We start from the raw sequence: 16,020 nt of genomic DNA, 5'->3' as shown, positions 1-16,020 counted from the left end.
TCAACTGAACGCTGTCTCCGTGTCATTCCTTCTTTGCCGACTCCGTCCACACCTTTGGGGACCCCTGGACCTGCTGGGGTTGGACCCCAGCACTCCCTTAGAATTTTTCATTTCAGAAGTACAATAACATGTCTGTGTTAATTCTATACCACAGTTCATACGAGAGTGACTCACACTGACCAAATTATACCTTAAAGTTGAGAGTTGAGTGTTTCTTAAGTGTTTCCATTACAAGCAAAAAAAAAAGGGGGGGGTGCTATAAATGAATATTTGTGATAATTTATTAATCTAATGAAGTAAACCCAGTTAACATTTTTCAGATGTAAATGACATACTGATTATGCTTTTCTGGGATTATTTAATATCTTGCCAGATGACAATCCTAATATTTTTGTAAATTGTATAACTAAAAAAAAAAAAGAAACTTCGAAGTTCATTTTGTGAATGATCTTGGGAAATATCAATGGATCTTCTAGAGATTTAAATGATGAGATCTGGGCAAAAAGCATTCAGATATGTGAGAAATTATATAACAACACATGCACCCAATAAATTTACTCTCCAGAAAAAACTTACTCAGAAGATGACTCAATCAAGTCACTGTCTGAACTGGTTAAGATATTAGAAAATATATTCATTATAGTTGAGCCAAGAGTTATATCAATATTTTCTTCTTTATTCACAAGTTTTTTGACCTGTTCTACAATGTTGGTAATATTGGCCGAGTTTAAGGTCTGTCCATCACCAGTTAAATTTAAAATCTGATTGGCAACTTCATTTGCTTCCCCTAAAAAAGACAGACAAAACAACATATCAAGTTTTACCTATTTTTTTAAAATCATTTCTAGGATTTTAAAAAAAAAGTGATATTTAACTTCATAGTTTAAGCAGCATATCAAGTTTTCTGTGTATACCCCCTACTAACAATCTTCACAGAGCAATAATATTTCTTCACACACAAACTAACTTCTTTCTTTAGTAATACACAAATTGTGCCCTTACGCACATATTGGTGAGACCAATATTCACATTAGTTCTAACAGAAATGGACCCAGAATAAATGATTATTTGCTATTTAAAATAATACAAAACTATAAAACATTGATATGAATATCAATGTGTATATTATTTTTGTTTTCTCTAAAAATGTTAAACAGTTTTTAGAATGAATACAATAGGAAATCAGAATGAGAAAAAAAGTATTTTTTACCTTAAGTAAGTGAAATTTATCATTTGCTAGCTTTTTAATATTACAATAATATCACATGGCAGAAGAGCATGTCTGAAGAGGATGAAAACCATGAAGTATGAAGTCATTTCCATTTGTCTTTGAGAACTGAAGGAAATCATTCACTTACTTGAACAATTGGAAATATCAGGATCCCCCCAGTAGATTAAAGATGTGTTGGAAAGGTCACGATAACTATGAAACAAAAAAAAAGTATTTCAAATATTTGGCATAAATGACATAACTGACAAAATTAGGTAATGAAAAGTTTTAGAATTTGCCTTGATATCTATGTGTTTCATTTGAAAATAAAAGTATAATATACTGAAATTAAACTCCTTAAATTAAATTCTTATTGGGAAAAAATATCAAGTGCATGACTCATGGAAACAAAACACTAGCAAGAGCCTGTAGGCTAATCTAGGTACATCAGGTTACTAAGGCTAAAGCCATATTTGCTAACATGGGTCAAGTACTGCTTTAAGAACTTTCCAGGTAAAATCTGACATTGATTTCACATAACTCTGTAAAGCAGTCCACATTTTATAGATGAGAACACAGACTAAAATAAGTCAAGGGATTTCCAAGGTCTCAACCAGGAAGAGGCAGAACCTTGCTTCACACTCAGGTCAATGTCTACAGACCCCTTGTCCTCCTACCATGTGTGAAACACAGTAGTAGGAGCAAAGTTTCTGTTTCCAAAGCCCCCCACCAACAAAACCCTAATCTGGAGTGCGGTTGAGGGTGAAGAACTGGATTTGATTTGTAGTTGACCTGTGGTTTCTGTTAAACATTCAGGGAAAATCTCGACCCTGACAGCCCCCATTAGCAAATTGCTCTGACCCACATCCTATCTTCATTCCCTCTTTGGCTGCCTCTTCCCTCTCCAACAATAGTTATCCCAGGTAATTAAAAAAGTCTTGGAATTTCACATGCATGGCCAAAGGCTGTCAGCTAGCTTGGTTCATCCATATATAAGGTGCTTTGCTCTAGAGATACCCTCTGGTTTCCAAATGGCTCCATCTTTCTTTGGAGAAGGCTAAATTCAAACGTTGCCTGGAGTAAGAACGCTTTTATCGGTAACCTGCCTCATCCTTACCTCTCATGGAGGTTATCATTTAGGCACACATAGAGATTCTTGCCCTTCTTTCTAAACAACAAACAATGCCTGGGAACTTTGGTGCAATATGTGGATCCCTGGAAAGGTATGATGATGTGAACTTTGCTGGCAAATGTCAATGAAGGTATTACCAGGTCCGTGAAGCATAAAATCCCGGCTTCCCTGGACAACGGTGCCTGTATTCAGAAGGTAGGATAACTGGCCAGTAAAAGCCTTTGGGTTTCTCCTCCGCAGGACATGTGCCTATGTGAAAATAAGAACCAACATGAGAAACATTAATCTATTCTTTGAAGTTAGAGGTGCAAGATGACAGCAAGATAACAATGCTGCTAACTAGGTATTTATTTCATGTACCACCAAATTACTAGATTTTTGTGTTCTGAATCTGTAAAAATCTGACATTAGAAATTTGGAAAAATAACCATTTACTCCATTTCAGATGCAAAAATTATTATAGATTACACAACCATCAAATAAAACCATATACTTAAGAGAATATATCACTCTAAAGGAAATCATTAGCAGGTAAAATGAGTACAATAAAGGACTATTAAAAAAAAACACTATATAAAATGAGAACAGTCCTGAAAACTTTGAAATGTAAATTCTCCTCTGATCTTTTTTCAAAGGGGAAAGCCTATAAAATAATGTCATCATTGAGTTGTGGGGATATTTTCTGGAAATGTCTCTAGCTGCTCTGAAAGCATCTTCTGCCTATTAGTTTGCTAGGGGAATGGCAAGAAGACACCATTGTGCCCTAGCCGGCTTGGCTCAGTGGATAGAGCGTCAGCCTGCAGACTGAAGGGTCTCAGGTTCGATTCCGGCCAAGGGCACATGCCTGGGTTGCGGGCTCGATCCCCAGTGAGGGGTGTGCGGGAGGCAGCCGATCCATGATTCTATCTCATCATTGGTGTTTCTATCTCTCTCTCCCTCTCCCTTTCTCTCTGAAATCAATAAAGAAATATATATATTTTAAAAAAAGAAGACACCTGTGTCCACCGCCACACATCTTACACACATGCCTCCATCCTCAAATCATCCCACCTGTTGTTTGAAAACTCTCTGAATAAGTGCCACACTATAAATGATTCAGATTTTACAACTTAAAAAATATCAAAAGAGTCCCACTGGTGTTGCTCAGTGGTTGAGCATCGACCTGTGAACCAGGAGGTCATGGTTTGATTCCCAGTCAGAGCACATGCCCAGGTTGCGGGCTTAATCCCCAGTGGAGGGCGTGCAGCAGGCAGCTGATCAATGATTCTCTGTCATCATTGATGTTTCTATCTCTCCCTTTCCCTTCCTCTCTGAAATCCATAACAATATATTTTTTAAACACCAAAAGAAAACCAATATATTGGTAACAATGACAACAACAAAATCTTGTATTTCAGTACTGAAAAAAAGTGGAAAGTTATACCATACTGCTGGGAACCAATACTGCAGTCACCGATTGAACATTTAAAATGACTTTCTCACCTATATTTGGAACCTTAAAATTGTCAAGGGTTAGCCTATTTATTTTTCAATTAGTAGAAACTTTTCTTCACAGATCCACTTGCAGTAAAACAATAAAGTATAGGATTTAAGTTAAGTGGTATAAATTACATGTCAAGGTATCCAGAGAGAGTTGTTCTGGGGTTCCTCAGCCTTGGAAGACAGAGTAAGGCCTGTCCTCACAGGGATCCTTCATCATATATAAACTACCATTCGTCAAGCTACTTCTTTGTGGAGACATCTATGTGTGAAAGGGCAGCATCTGTACCCACCCCACCCCTAAGAAGCCCCGTTTGTAAATAAGCAAGCATTTTTCCAAAGAGGCTCAGAAACTGTTGAGGATGATGACAATGACGATTTGTGTTCTTCCATTTTTGTGAGTTCTCTGTAACTGTGTAAGTTGACACATTAGAGATGGGAGGTTCCTGGTAGAAGGGAGATGCTTGCTTCTTTATTACACTGTGTCTGGCCTCAGTTATAACCATGGTCCCAGAGACTGAGGAATACTAGCTTCCCCCACTTCAACCTCCTGTGTGTGTATAAGGCCAAGTGTCAAAGTTTTTTTTTTTTTTTATCTCTACTAATATACCTAATCATAATATAGTTGTAATCACAGAATAACATTAGAATAAGCCTTGGCTGGGTAGCTCAGTTATTAGAGCCTTGTTCTGATAGGCCAACATTGTGGGTTCAATCTCTGGTCAGGGTACATACAAGAAGCAATCAATGAATGCATAAATAAATGGAATAACAAATAGCTATTTCTCTCTCTCTCCCTTTCTAAGTTTACTAGTACTTTCCACTGTCCACATTTTTGATCATTTGCTTTTCATAATATTACTATCAAGATACCTAGAGTACTGTAGACATTAGAAGACCATACATAGAGTGGTGGCTCAAAGGCGGTAACATCTATTTATACATGGATGATGACAGAAAAGGCTTTATAGAAAAGGTGACTCTGGGTTCTCCTTAAAACTAGGTAGGTGATGAGCAGTTGGATGGTGAGAGTAGAGAAGAGCAGCATGAGTAAAGACAAAGGAAGGAGGCACAGCATGCTGGGGAATTTCAAGCAGTACCACGTGTGTGGTTGAAGCTTAGGCTGTGTATGGTGTCTAGATAAGAATTGAATCTAAGACCTGGGTAACTCCCAGATTTCTGGCCTATTCCTGCAAAGTAGTGTCATTAATACAGACAGAAAACATAAAAGAAGGAAGTGTTTTATGATAAGAAATTACCTTTTTTAAGATTTACCTCATTCGTGTTCCTATATGCATATATAGACGCACTCTTTATTCCTAAAGTTGAAGCCAATTCTGCTCAAGACTCTCCTGGCATTGTGCTCATACCCTTAGTATTTTCATAATACATCCCCAAAAGAGACTATAAACTCTCCCCTGCCTCTTTCATTTCTTTAGATTCATAGGCATCGAGTTGATTTCTTTTACGCTAACCATGTCATCCATTTGTTACAATACCACTATGATAAGTTTCATCAACAGAAAAAATAGCTTTAAATAAGGAAACAACACACATAGGAAGAATATTTCTTTTGTTTCAATTAAACCTGAACATATAATCATGTAAAATACATATAATAAAAAAATTAAAGGCACTTACCCACTTGCCTCACACTCACTGTATATAGCCTCAAGCCCTCATCCAGGGACTCATTATTTTTTAAGAGCTTCTGCTGAATGACTTTTCCTTCTAAATTCAGATTGTTGGTAGCATTGTAAACCAGAAGGGCCCAAATCGCCAACCTAGGGAAACATTGTAAATAGAACTGTTGTTGGGTTGGCTGTTTTTATGTAGAAAAACAGAACATTTGGATATGGCAGTAACAGGGATGACCATAAAGTGCTGACACTAAAAAGATATTCCAAGGCACACAGAGACTTCTATTGTTGTATAAATGATAATGTCAAAAATATCTCAATGTAAATGGATTTTATAGGATATTATTTTATAATGCTCATCTATCACATCACTCCATTTCTTTTTTTATCATTTAAACTGACATTTTAAAATGTATCTTTATTGTTGAAAGTATTACAGATATCCCCCCTTTTATTCCCATTGACCCCCTCCACACAGCACGTGCCACACCATCCCATGCCTTCACTTCACAATTGTCTATGTCCATGGATCATGCATATATGCATATTTCTTTGGTTAATCTCTGATTTTTAAAAAAATTATTTTTAATAACCCATTTCTTTTGCAAAACACTCTTAGTAATATTTTATAGCATACATGCAAGAAAGGAACATAAGGTTAATTTTAGTTTCTTTATAGCCAAAAATAAAGTTTGTTAGAAAAATTGAATTTCAACAATCTGACTACACTGATCATTTGACTTTTGAAATTATTCGTGTGTTACAATTTCTCCAGAATTGTGATAACTGATTTTCCATCTCAATGAAATATTTGCAAATACTTTGCATGGTGAAAAGTTACAAAATATAGTCAGTGATTGACCAGTATATTAAGAAATTTATAGACTTTGAATGTTTTAAAATATATATACTTCTATGGGAAACAGAGATGTATCCTAAAAGTCCTATCCAAACTTTTGGCTCTATAATTTGAAGTAATATAATTTTTGGCTGAACTATAATCACAGCCATAGTCAACAGCAGAAATAAAAACTATTAATTTAACATTGAGGGAAAATTAAATGACATTATTTTGTCAGGTAGAAGAGAAATATTTTCCCTTGTATGTGAAAACTCTGGGTTTACAACAGAACTGTAATCTTTGTATTCTGAGGAGAAATGAATAATATGACATAAGTCACTATATTATCAATATCAGTGACTGTCCACATGCCAAAGTCACTGATTTCAAAATAACTATGAAGCACTCAGTAGAGCAACATTGTAGATTTTATTCATAAAATTCTGGGGGTACCAATAAAAATGAAAAAATCAGAGTATTAATATATTTGTGGTGCTAAAAAGAAAAAGTAAAATCTTTGCTATTGAAGGTTAGGGGAAATTAAAGAAGAGTTCTATTTTCCCCCTAAATACCTGTACTAATCTCAAGGACAAAATGCTCTACTGTTTTCATAATTCACTTTGAAGGGCTATTTATCTCCAAAATGATGTACTGCTTAATGTTCCTGTATAAGACACATTTCAAGATGATTCAAACATAGATTTGAGTGAACTGGCATAATAGTTTTTAACATGGCTTATTAAAAAAAGTAACCATTGATTAAATTATCATTGAAAAATAAGTTTTGCCACTCCAGTTACTGAGAACTTCAAGTTGGGATTGTGACCTTATACTTCCCTTGAATATTGAGAACATAATTAGCACAATGTATTGTTGAATACCCAATTCAGAAATTCAAGAATGAGCACATATTGTTACAGGTCTTATCTGGATTGTTTTCCTCTCTTATCCTAAAAACTAAAACCATTTTGTAGCTCTACAAAGTCAAGTTCTATCTGTTGTTAGCATCAATCATTCTTTATTTGAATAAACCAGTCTCTTTGGCTTTGGTTTCCTGTCTGTCTAGGCGATGGGAGTGAGATGGTGTTATCTGAAGCTCTGTCTGTGTTAAGTGTTACAATCAAATTGAAAGGAAAGTTTGGGTGAAAAAAAGGGTATGTGTAAAACTAGTAGACTATGGTTTTAAAAAAACTATGAGAGACTATAAAGGTTTATTAAGAGCATTAGAAAGTAGGAAAAAAGAGGGGGTGGGAAAAACCATGAGAATAAATTTTCAAACAATGTCAAAAGTTCATACCAAAGAAAAACTAAATGTGTGGATTTTCCTAGCTACACTGTCATAGTTGACTCTCCCTATGATTTTCTGTGAAGTTACCCAGTGGTTTGACAGACAGGAAACTGAGACTTCATGATTTTAAATTTCTTTCAAGCAAGAGTTTCTGAGGTGTTGACATATACTATTGTTGGCTAATTGTAGTACTGTCAGGTAGTGGAAGAATTACAGTAAATGAATTAAAGAGGGCAAGGCTGACCCCCTAACAGAGTCTACTATTGGTGATACCCCAAACTAGGGTGACCCTAAGTGCTAGAGAGTAACCAGCAAGGGATCCGGATCACTGCTGGATTCACTAGTGAAGGCTCAATATGTTCTAGCAATAAGGATTAGATGAGAAATTTATTGGCTAAATAGAGGAGAAACGTCCATTAAGAATATAGTATTAAAATACATTACTCTAGCCCTCAGATCATAAAGGAAAATGAATTTGACAAAATAAAGACTTTCCCTAATCAGATGGTTCAATCTAGTCTGTTGAATATATACAGAAATGATAAGCTTCAAATATAACATTAAAGAAATTTTTTTTTAGTGTTGAACAGAAAAAGAACAAGAAAACTTTCTGGTTAACTCTCATATGAAATTTCATTTTTATCTTCTTATAATAATAATATGTCACCTGAAAAGAAATTTTATTCCATCATTATGGTTGTAAATCCATAATTTAAATTCAGTCGATTGAAACAGAGCAAGACTTATGTAAACTTTTGCTCTTCGAGTAATTACTTTTTAATTTTATGGAGATGCAAAATAGTACATAAACATAACTAAATTTATTCCATTTAGGAGGTTAGGTTGTTTTTCAGTATATGTCATTCTGAATTGCAGGCTTTTTAATATGCCAACTGATTATATACGGTGAATTATCCATTAAATTATCTGCCTGTTTAAGTCATGATCTTGATATAAGTTTAAAATGGAGACTTCAGAAAATTAACTGATGGTTTCAAATGAAAGACATATTTTGGCACCTATTGCCCATATTATTACATGATGCTATCATACATAAATGCCTTATTTTAAAAAAGCTAAAACAATTTTATTTTTCTTTGAAGGTATCTTTGAAATGAGATGTAAATGGTTATTGTAAAAATAAAACTGGAAATACTAAACTAATAATTCATCCATTTTAAATATCCTACTTCTGAATTATTTTTCATCAGATGTATACTTATATCCATTCTGCTATATTAAAGTTTCAGCTATAAGAAAGCTAGTAGAATGCATTAATGATAAAGAAATATTCTAAACGTGCGATGTGATTTCAATGTTTCTCTCTTATCTTATTGTTTTAATTTCTCTACCAGAGAGTTAAACAGAGGGCAAGAGGCAGGGTGTTATACTTTCGGTAAGACTTTCTCAGTGTTACCTTTGATCAGTCCCAATGCTTCGCTTGACTTTAATCTTGTCTTCTCCTGAGGTCAGGTGTAAACTATAAATAAAAATACATAGATTCATTATCATCCGATATGCTATTACTACACCACAAAATCTGAGGAGATGAAAGAAAAAGGCAGAATGTACATTCTAAGGCAGTATTTCCAAATGTGTGTTCTGAGTAGTTCTAGTTTTTTTCATATGCACATGACAAAAACTAGCTGCACAGTCAAATAAGCTAAGCAACTATGTTCCTTTGCTTTCTTTTCAAGGTGCACATGCATGTTAGTATAATACTAAAGCATCTGAGATATATAGAGTGGCTTCAGATTATTTACTAATGTACTTCCTGAACTCATTTGACCAACTAATCCCTTTCTCTGTGTTATTATGTCTCTTGGGTACATAGAATATATGCTTAGGGTTCACAAAATACATTTTAGAAAGCTAATTTTGGTATAAAACTGTGAAAACAATGTCAGAGGAGCATATATGGGTGCAACTATTTGCTTGAACTTTAGTGAAGTATTTAAATAGAAGAGTGAGAGATAATTTTGAAAAGTTAGGTTACAATCAGACTGTAGATGCCTTATCTTATAAAAAATGGTCTCCAAACTAGGGTGCATGCAACCCAGGGGATGCTCTAGATGGCCTTCTGGGTTCTGAGAAGAAACTAATATTTAATTATCGTCTTTTCAATTGTGGTACATTATAACATATAATATATTCATCAAGTAATACATACACACACACACACACACACACACACACACACACACACACAGCCTAATATGCAAAGTGTCCCCTCAGGAGTTCGCTAGACGAGCACTGACCACCAGAGGTGGCACAGAATGAAGGAAGGCCCCGGCCAGCAGCCAGAAGGCCCTGATTGGCCCTGATCGCCAGCCAGGCCTAAGGACCCTACCTGTGCAAAAATTTTGTGCACCAGACCTCTAGTGTATATATAATTTCTTTTAAAATCACAAATATATTTAGGGAGTACAGGCCAAATTTAAAAATAAAATGATTAGGATCCAAAATCAATAATTTTTTTTAAATTACTGCTGCAACACTGAAGCTTCTGTGTAAAGACACAACATAATATAGAATTGTTGTAGAAAGATTATAAATATGGCACATGTGTGTATTGTGTGCTTGTGTGTGTGGGTATAATCAGAGAAAGATAGAGTAATATAAAATTAGATACTACTTTTTATTTCTCAAATAATTCATCCTGTCACTTACCTGATATTAACCACGTAAACAGTATAGTTCCAATTCTGAAAGGTTGAATTAAGCTGAAAAATACAATGGAAAAGGGTGAGTTTTGGTAAAACTTTAAAAAAAAATCTGAATCAAGTTTCTTCCCTCCCAAAAGATAAGTTGTTATTGGAATAAGACCCTGGGAAAATCCCAGAGAGCAAAAGGAGTGAAAGAAAGGTAAAGATAACAGTTACTACATCACTGTATGCTAAGAACTTTACAAATGTTCTTTTGACCCAAAACAACGAATGAGATAGGTATTATCTGCCCCTGCTGCCTTTTCAATGAAGAAACTGAGCTTAACAGAGATGGAAGAGCTTGCCCAAAGTTACCCAACTAAGAATGAGTAGATTCCAGATTGGAACTGAAGTCTGCCTGGAAACACTATGCTTTCCCTCCAGCTCATATTATAATGGGCTGCCGAGTTAGTCCTAACACTGAGAACGAAGCTGTAAGAGGGAAGATGGAAATGATAAACACTTCCATAGTCTTCAACCGACACCAAGGGACAATGACATGTTTTCCTAGTAATTACAATCTCATAAAAATATTAGTACTAAGAAAAATTATGTCAACAGTATAAACCTTTAAATAAACAAGAAGTATATTCAACATTTTGGGAGCTATGTTAATTATAATTTGGTTACTTAACAGTCTTTTTAGGTCTCAGCACCAGACTTTTTAATGAAGCAATGATTCTTCTCATTATAAATAATCAATTTTCATTATGCATTGTCCAGTACAATCACAAAACAGAATTTCCTCACTGATGTGAAATTCTCTTATTTATATACCACTCCCAAAGGGTTTCTTTTTTAGGTCACTTCTCACATAAACATTTAGCATTACTTGCAAACATTCTAAAATTAAATGTGAATTTTCTGAAACTCTGGCAATAAAAGCTAACTTTTTATATTGTAATAGTAATAATATGAATCAGGGACACCACTTATATTTCCTCTGTTATCAAGTATCTGCTTTGGTATCATGCATCTTAAGCTGACAGTGTCCAGCAAAGCTTAGCGTCAGATGAGAATGATCCCATGTTGAAAAGCATTCCTGAAATAAGTATAAATGTAAAATGATACCTCTCTAAAGCAGATTCTCCGGTGAAGACTAATTTTTGAGATTCATAATATTAGATGTGGTTTATTTGGGAATGAAAATAAAGAGTTTTATCTTTTGAAAACACTCTGACTTTTAAAAAAGAACCATGCTAGAAAAAAAATGGGATGAAATAATATACTCTTTCTGTCAAGACCGCTCTCTGTTTAGAAATGAAATATCTTCTAGTGTTTAAATTAATCACTACAGTTAATGTGTCATTCCAAAAAGTCAACAGTAGCATTTTCTTCAACTTCTATTCGAGAATTTCACTTTTACCCCCAGTTTTGTAATAGAGTTGCTAATTACATACTATTATTTCCTGTGATCAACTTGTTTTAAAGGGTGTAACCTTTAAAAATAAGACTATGTTTTCCTATCATTCAAATATGTTACATGCATATAATATATTGTCACCACTACGTCTCAAATAATGGTTTAACTCTCTTTTGCCACCAAGGACACATTTATTAGGCACCTATAAAAAACTATTTTTCTTACTTCAGAATGTATATCCAAGTGACTTTATTCACAACAGCTGTTTAACTGTAATAGGATTATATATAAAAAGTAGTTCAAAGTATCATAGTTTACCATAGATAGGAAAAATTAAAAAAAAATAATGAAAATGAAAAAATAATGTAAATCTGTGAAAGAAAATTTTTATACTGTATAAGGAAGAAAAAAATAAAACAAAACATATTAAAGTTTTTAAATTGAAAATTACAAAAATTTTCATCAATATAATACAGGTTAAATAAACTATACTGTAAATATGCATCAACTAATGCAAATAAATGACAGCCACATCATGGAACCCTATGCAGTGTTTTAAAAAAAATAAAGATAAAAGGAGGTCTGTGTGTACTAATGTTATAAATCTGGTAATAACAAAAATAAGAATGGTATATAAAATATGTTACTTTTAGTGTAACAGGGATAAAACAATCTTACTTTCTTTTATATGCACAAATTCTGGAAAAAACCCAAGAAAAAAACAGTGATTTCCAGGTTCATCTCCATGTAAGCTACAAGGATAGGTGGAAGACTTTCATGATACAGTAAGTCCTTGCTTAAAGTCATCAATAGCTTCTGTGACTTTAAGCAAAATTAGGTATAATGAAACTCATTTTACCATAGGCTAATTGATGTAAATAAGAATTAAGTATCTATGGCATCTCATCAGTCTGAGAACAAAATGACATGAATGAAATGGCATATTTGAGGACCTACTGTATATCTTTTTATACCTTTTGTTTTTGATACAAAAATTCTCAAAAAAATAATAAAATAAGAAATATACTTTTAAAAATAGTGCTGAAAATGCATGCACATTATAGCAAATAGAGATACCTACCAACACACATTTCCATTTGTGTGGCATTTCTCATTTGGACATGAATAGTCTATCAGGCTCAGTTTCTTGTCCTTTTTTTCAAATGCACTTCTCTTTCTATGCATAAGCATAATACCTCACGTACTTATCAATTTATACATTTATAATGAACAACACCTATGTACCAGCATCATCTGTGGATTGAGTTAGCCAAATAGCAGGGTCTTTTCCAGATTTCCAGAGGTTAACAGTATAAAAACAAAAAAGAAATTTTACAAGTTCACTTACCCATTCTGCCACCTTGTTCTGTACTTTTACCTCAGGGTGATGAAGGATGTTTTGAATCACTATGGAAATTCTATAGATAATTCCATCTGTCCATTAGAAATAGGATTTAGCCCATTAATTATATTTCAGAGCCATATAATTATTAAGGTAAATTTACAGTCATATAATTTCATACAATTGAAAAGAAACATCTACACAGGTACAGAAAAATTGAGATTTTTTACTTTATGTTCATTGACCTTTGCAACTTCTTAGAGTTACTGATTATACATATAGATAATTCATTCATTGCTCCTAAATCATCACCTGCACATTTCTTCCTATTTTTAAATTCTATAAATTTCTGATATCTATGGTCTGTAAAGTAGTGACCCTTCATGTACACTTTGGTTTCTTGTAATAAGAACTTAACCTTTTCTTGTACATTATAAAGAGTTGGGCATGTGAAGGTGAGTGGGATGATGGGCAGGCAGTGACTTGACAAAGAACAGGCTTACACGTATTTACTACTTCGGCCCCTTATTCTCCCTTTCCTTTCTTTCTCCTCCCCGACAAAGCTTTACTTCTGGTTTGGATTTCACTTATTTTTTTCATCAAAATTTCATGAATGTAGTCATTTGCACCAAACTAGAGGGGAAAAATAATATTTTCAGAAAGAATTTCAATTGTACTACCTTGATTTAAAAATAAAACAATGTCAGAGAAAGTTCTGCTTTTTTGGGGGGGGGGGCGGCAATCTTTAAAGCAGTATAATACACACACACACTACACACATACACACAGACACCAAACTCACCAGCCAGGACCTGCTAAATCTCTCTAGATGCTTGTTACAGGGCACCATGCTAAAATATAATAGGTTACTGAGAGAGAAAAAAAATTTGAATCTCCTCTATAGTCAATCATCTTTCTTCATGTTTATGTTTTGGTATGTCTTGAGTAAAATATACATAGAAAATGTAGAAATATGTAATTAAAACAATGGTAAGAAATGGATTTAATAAAGATTTTGGGGAGCAGTACCAAAAAATTATAAAAAGTATTCCTCCCGAATCTACCAAACTGTAAATTGCTATCCAATTACTAAAGGAATGTTTTTCTAATCTATGGGTCAGAATCTTATGCAAAAAAAAAAAAAAAATCACCACTCTGGATGTCATATAAATATATGAAATTGATACAGGTCCAAGTGAGATTAATTTATAAAGATTATGTTATTTTAGCTTCTAAAAGTCTTCAGCTATTTGAATGATCTTGAATTTGTATTCTCTTAAAAATATTCTGAATGGAAATATTGAGAAAGATACTTAAAATAAATAATAATTCAAACAAAAAGCCCTTTATACTCTAGATCTTATCATATCAAAACATGGACATTCCAAATGATTGAGAGGAAATTCAAATTGCAGAGGTCCAGGATTCTATATTTAGTTCAGATTCCTAGGGATCTTCTGTGAATGTTCCCTGATGCCAGTATAGCAACTGAAAAGCTGCCACTAGATGGAGATCTAAAGCATGTGTTTGTTCAACAGTAGTTAGCAATCTCTCCCTCTCAGGAAAATATTACAAAATACTAATTATCAGTGTTTCATATCACTGACATTTCTGAAATTTTATAGAAGCATCCAAATAGTTATGATACTTTTCTTTAAATTTTAAATATTTTCTACCTCACTTTTTTCAGTTCACTGTTTTTATAAATGAGAAAGACATCTGAGGCAGACTAAATCAACTTATAAATATAGTACTCTCCTTAGAGTTACATTGCTGAAAGCAAATAAAATATGTGAATATGCCAAAAAACCTAGCATCTTGTGTTACAGATTCTCTTGTGCTATGGATCATTACCAAGTATTCTCTCTCAGAAGCCTCAGAATGTGGTATTTTTATAGTTAGCTGAAAGCTACTCAGCAGAGGCTACTTGTTATACTTATTTAAAAAAATTTGAGTAATGTAGTTAACAATTAGTCCTGAGGAATGTCCAAGAGTGAATTGTCAAAACAAAATAAAATGTCCACCAAAGGGTTGGTGAAAGGGGTTTTGAGTTGCAGCAAAATAACTGGTTAAGCACAGCCAGTGCAGAAAATGCACAATGAAGACACTGATGCAGGCTTTTCCATGTCATCCTTGCAGTCTTCCCTATAAACGTTACAACTCCCACAGTGACTCAATAGAAAAGCTATTCACAAATCTTCATTTGTTCCAGAGACATCAAAAGATGAATGCTTTTTCCTAGTAATGGCACCCAGGCCAGAAAAATTCATGAGAGACATTTCTTTGGGGAAAAAAGTGTGTAAGAATATATCCATTTTTCAATTAGATAACACTTCTAGCCATGAAGAATATCAAACTACGAAGTATTATTTGCCATTACACATGATATTAAAAAATCTTATTCTTGTCTGGAGATCTTTCTCCAATTTAATTTTTCCTTTTTGTCTTCTTAACACACTTTTTGGAGTTTCTTGGAAGATACAGAAATGACATACTTTACTCTATAGTCAAGGTTGTGAAATATAGATTTGAAAAGTAGATTTTTTAAAAAAATCCTCACCAAGGATATTTTAAAAAAAATTATTTTAAAGAGAGAAGAAAAAGGGAGAGAGAGAGAGAGAGAGAGAGAGAGAGAGAGAGAGAGAGAGAGAGGTGAGAGATAAACATCAGTTACCTCCCACCGGCACGCCAACCAGGGATCGAATACATACAACCTAGGTATGTGTTCTGACCAGGAATCAAACCCACCAGGGCTGAAAGGTAGATTTTAAAATGTATATTTGAAAAGATAGATGTTCATTTATAAAGCAAATGTTATTTTAGATTCAAGTTTATTTCTTTGAACTAGTGATGTGACAATTACGATATGACAGTGGTATTTGTAATATGACAGGAGCCCTGCTCATCCTACACACACAATTTCTTTAAGTACAGCTAGACTGATTGTTGGATCCATACAAATATCATGAGAGGATATTTTTTATTTGAGTACTTAAATGCATGTGAGAAACTAGAAGCAG

General features: G+C 33.8%; 1 protein-coding gene across 1 annotated transcript in view; it reads right to left on the bottom strand.

Annotated features, from left to right (window-relative positions):
- ADGRG6 (adhesion G protein-coupled receptor G6) overlaps positions 1-16,020 on the bottom strand; it is a 133,192-nt gene that overhangs the window by 33,772 nt on the left and 83,400 nt on the right. Inside the window, exons 7-13 of the mRNA XM_006755376.2 lie at positions 13,007-13,092; positions 10,261-10,313; positions 9,008-9,070; positions 5,463-5,605; positions 2,480-2,591; positions 1,359-1,423; positions 577-787 (exon numbers count right to left, since the gene is read on the bottom strand). Of these exons, the coding sequence (XP_006755439.1) occupies positions 577-787; positions 1,359-1,423; positions 2,480-2,591; positions 5,463-5,605; positions 9,008-9,070; positions 10,261-10,313; positions 13,007-13,092 (733 nt within the window). The remainder of the gene's footprint in view (positions 1-576; positions 788-1,358; positions 1,424-2,479; positions 2,592-5,462; positions 5,606-9,007; positions 9,071-10,260; positions 10,314-13,006; positions 13,093-16,020) is intronic.

This window comes from Myotis davidii, unplaced genomic scaffold (assembly GCF_000327345.1).
Source record: "Myotis davidii unplaced genomic scaffold, ASM32734v1 scaffold292, whole genome shotgun sequence".
NCBI lineage: Eukaryota > Metazoa > Chordata > Mammalia > Chiroptera > Vespertilionidae > Myotis > Myotis davidii.
This window is presented reverse-complemented; position numbering and strand designations above follow the sequence as displayed.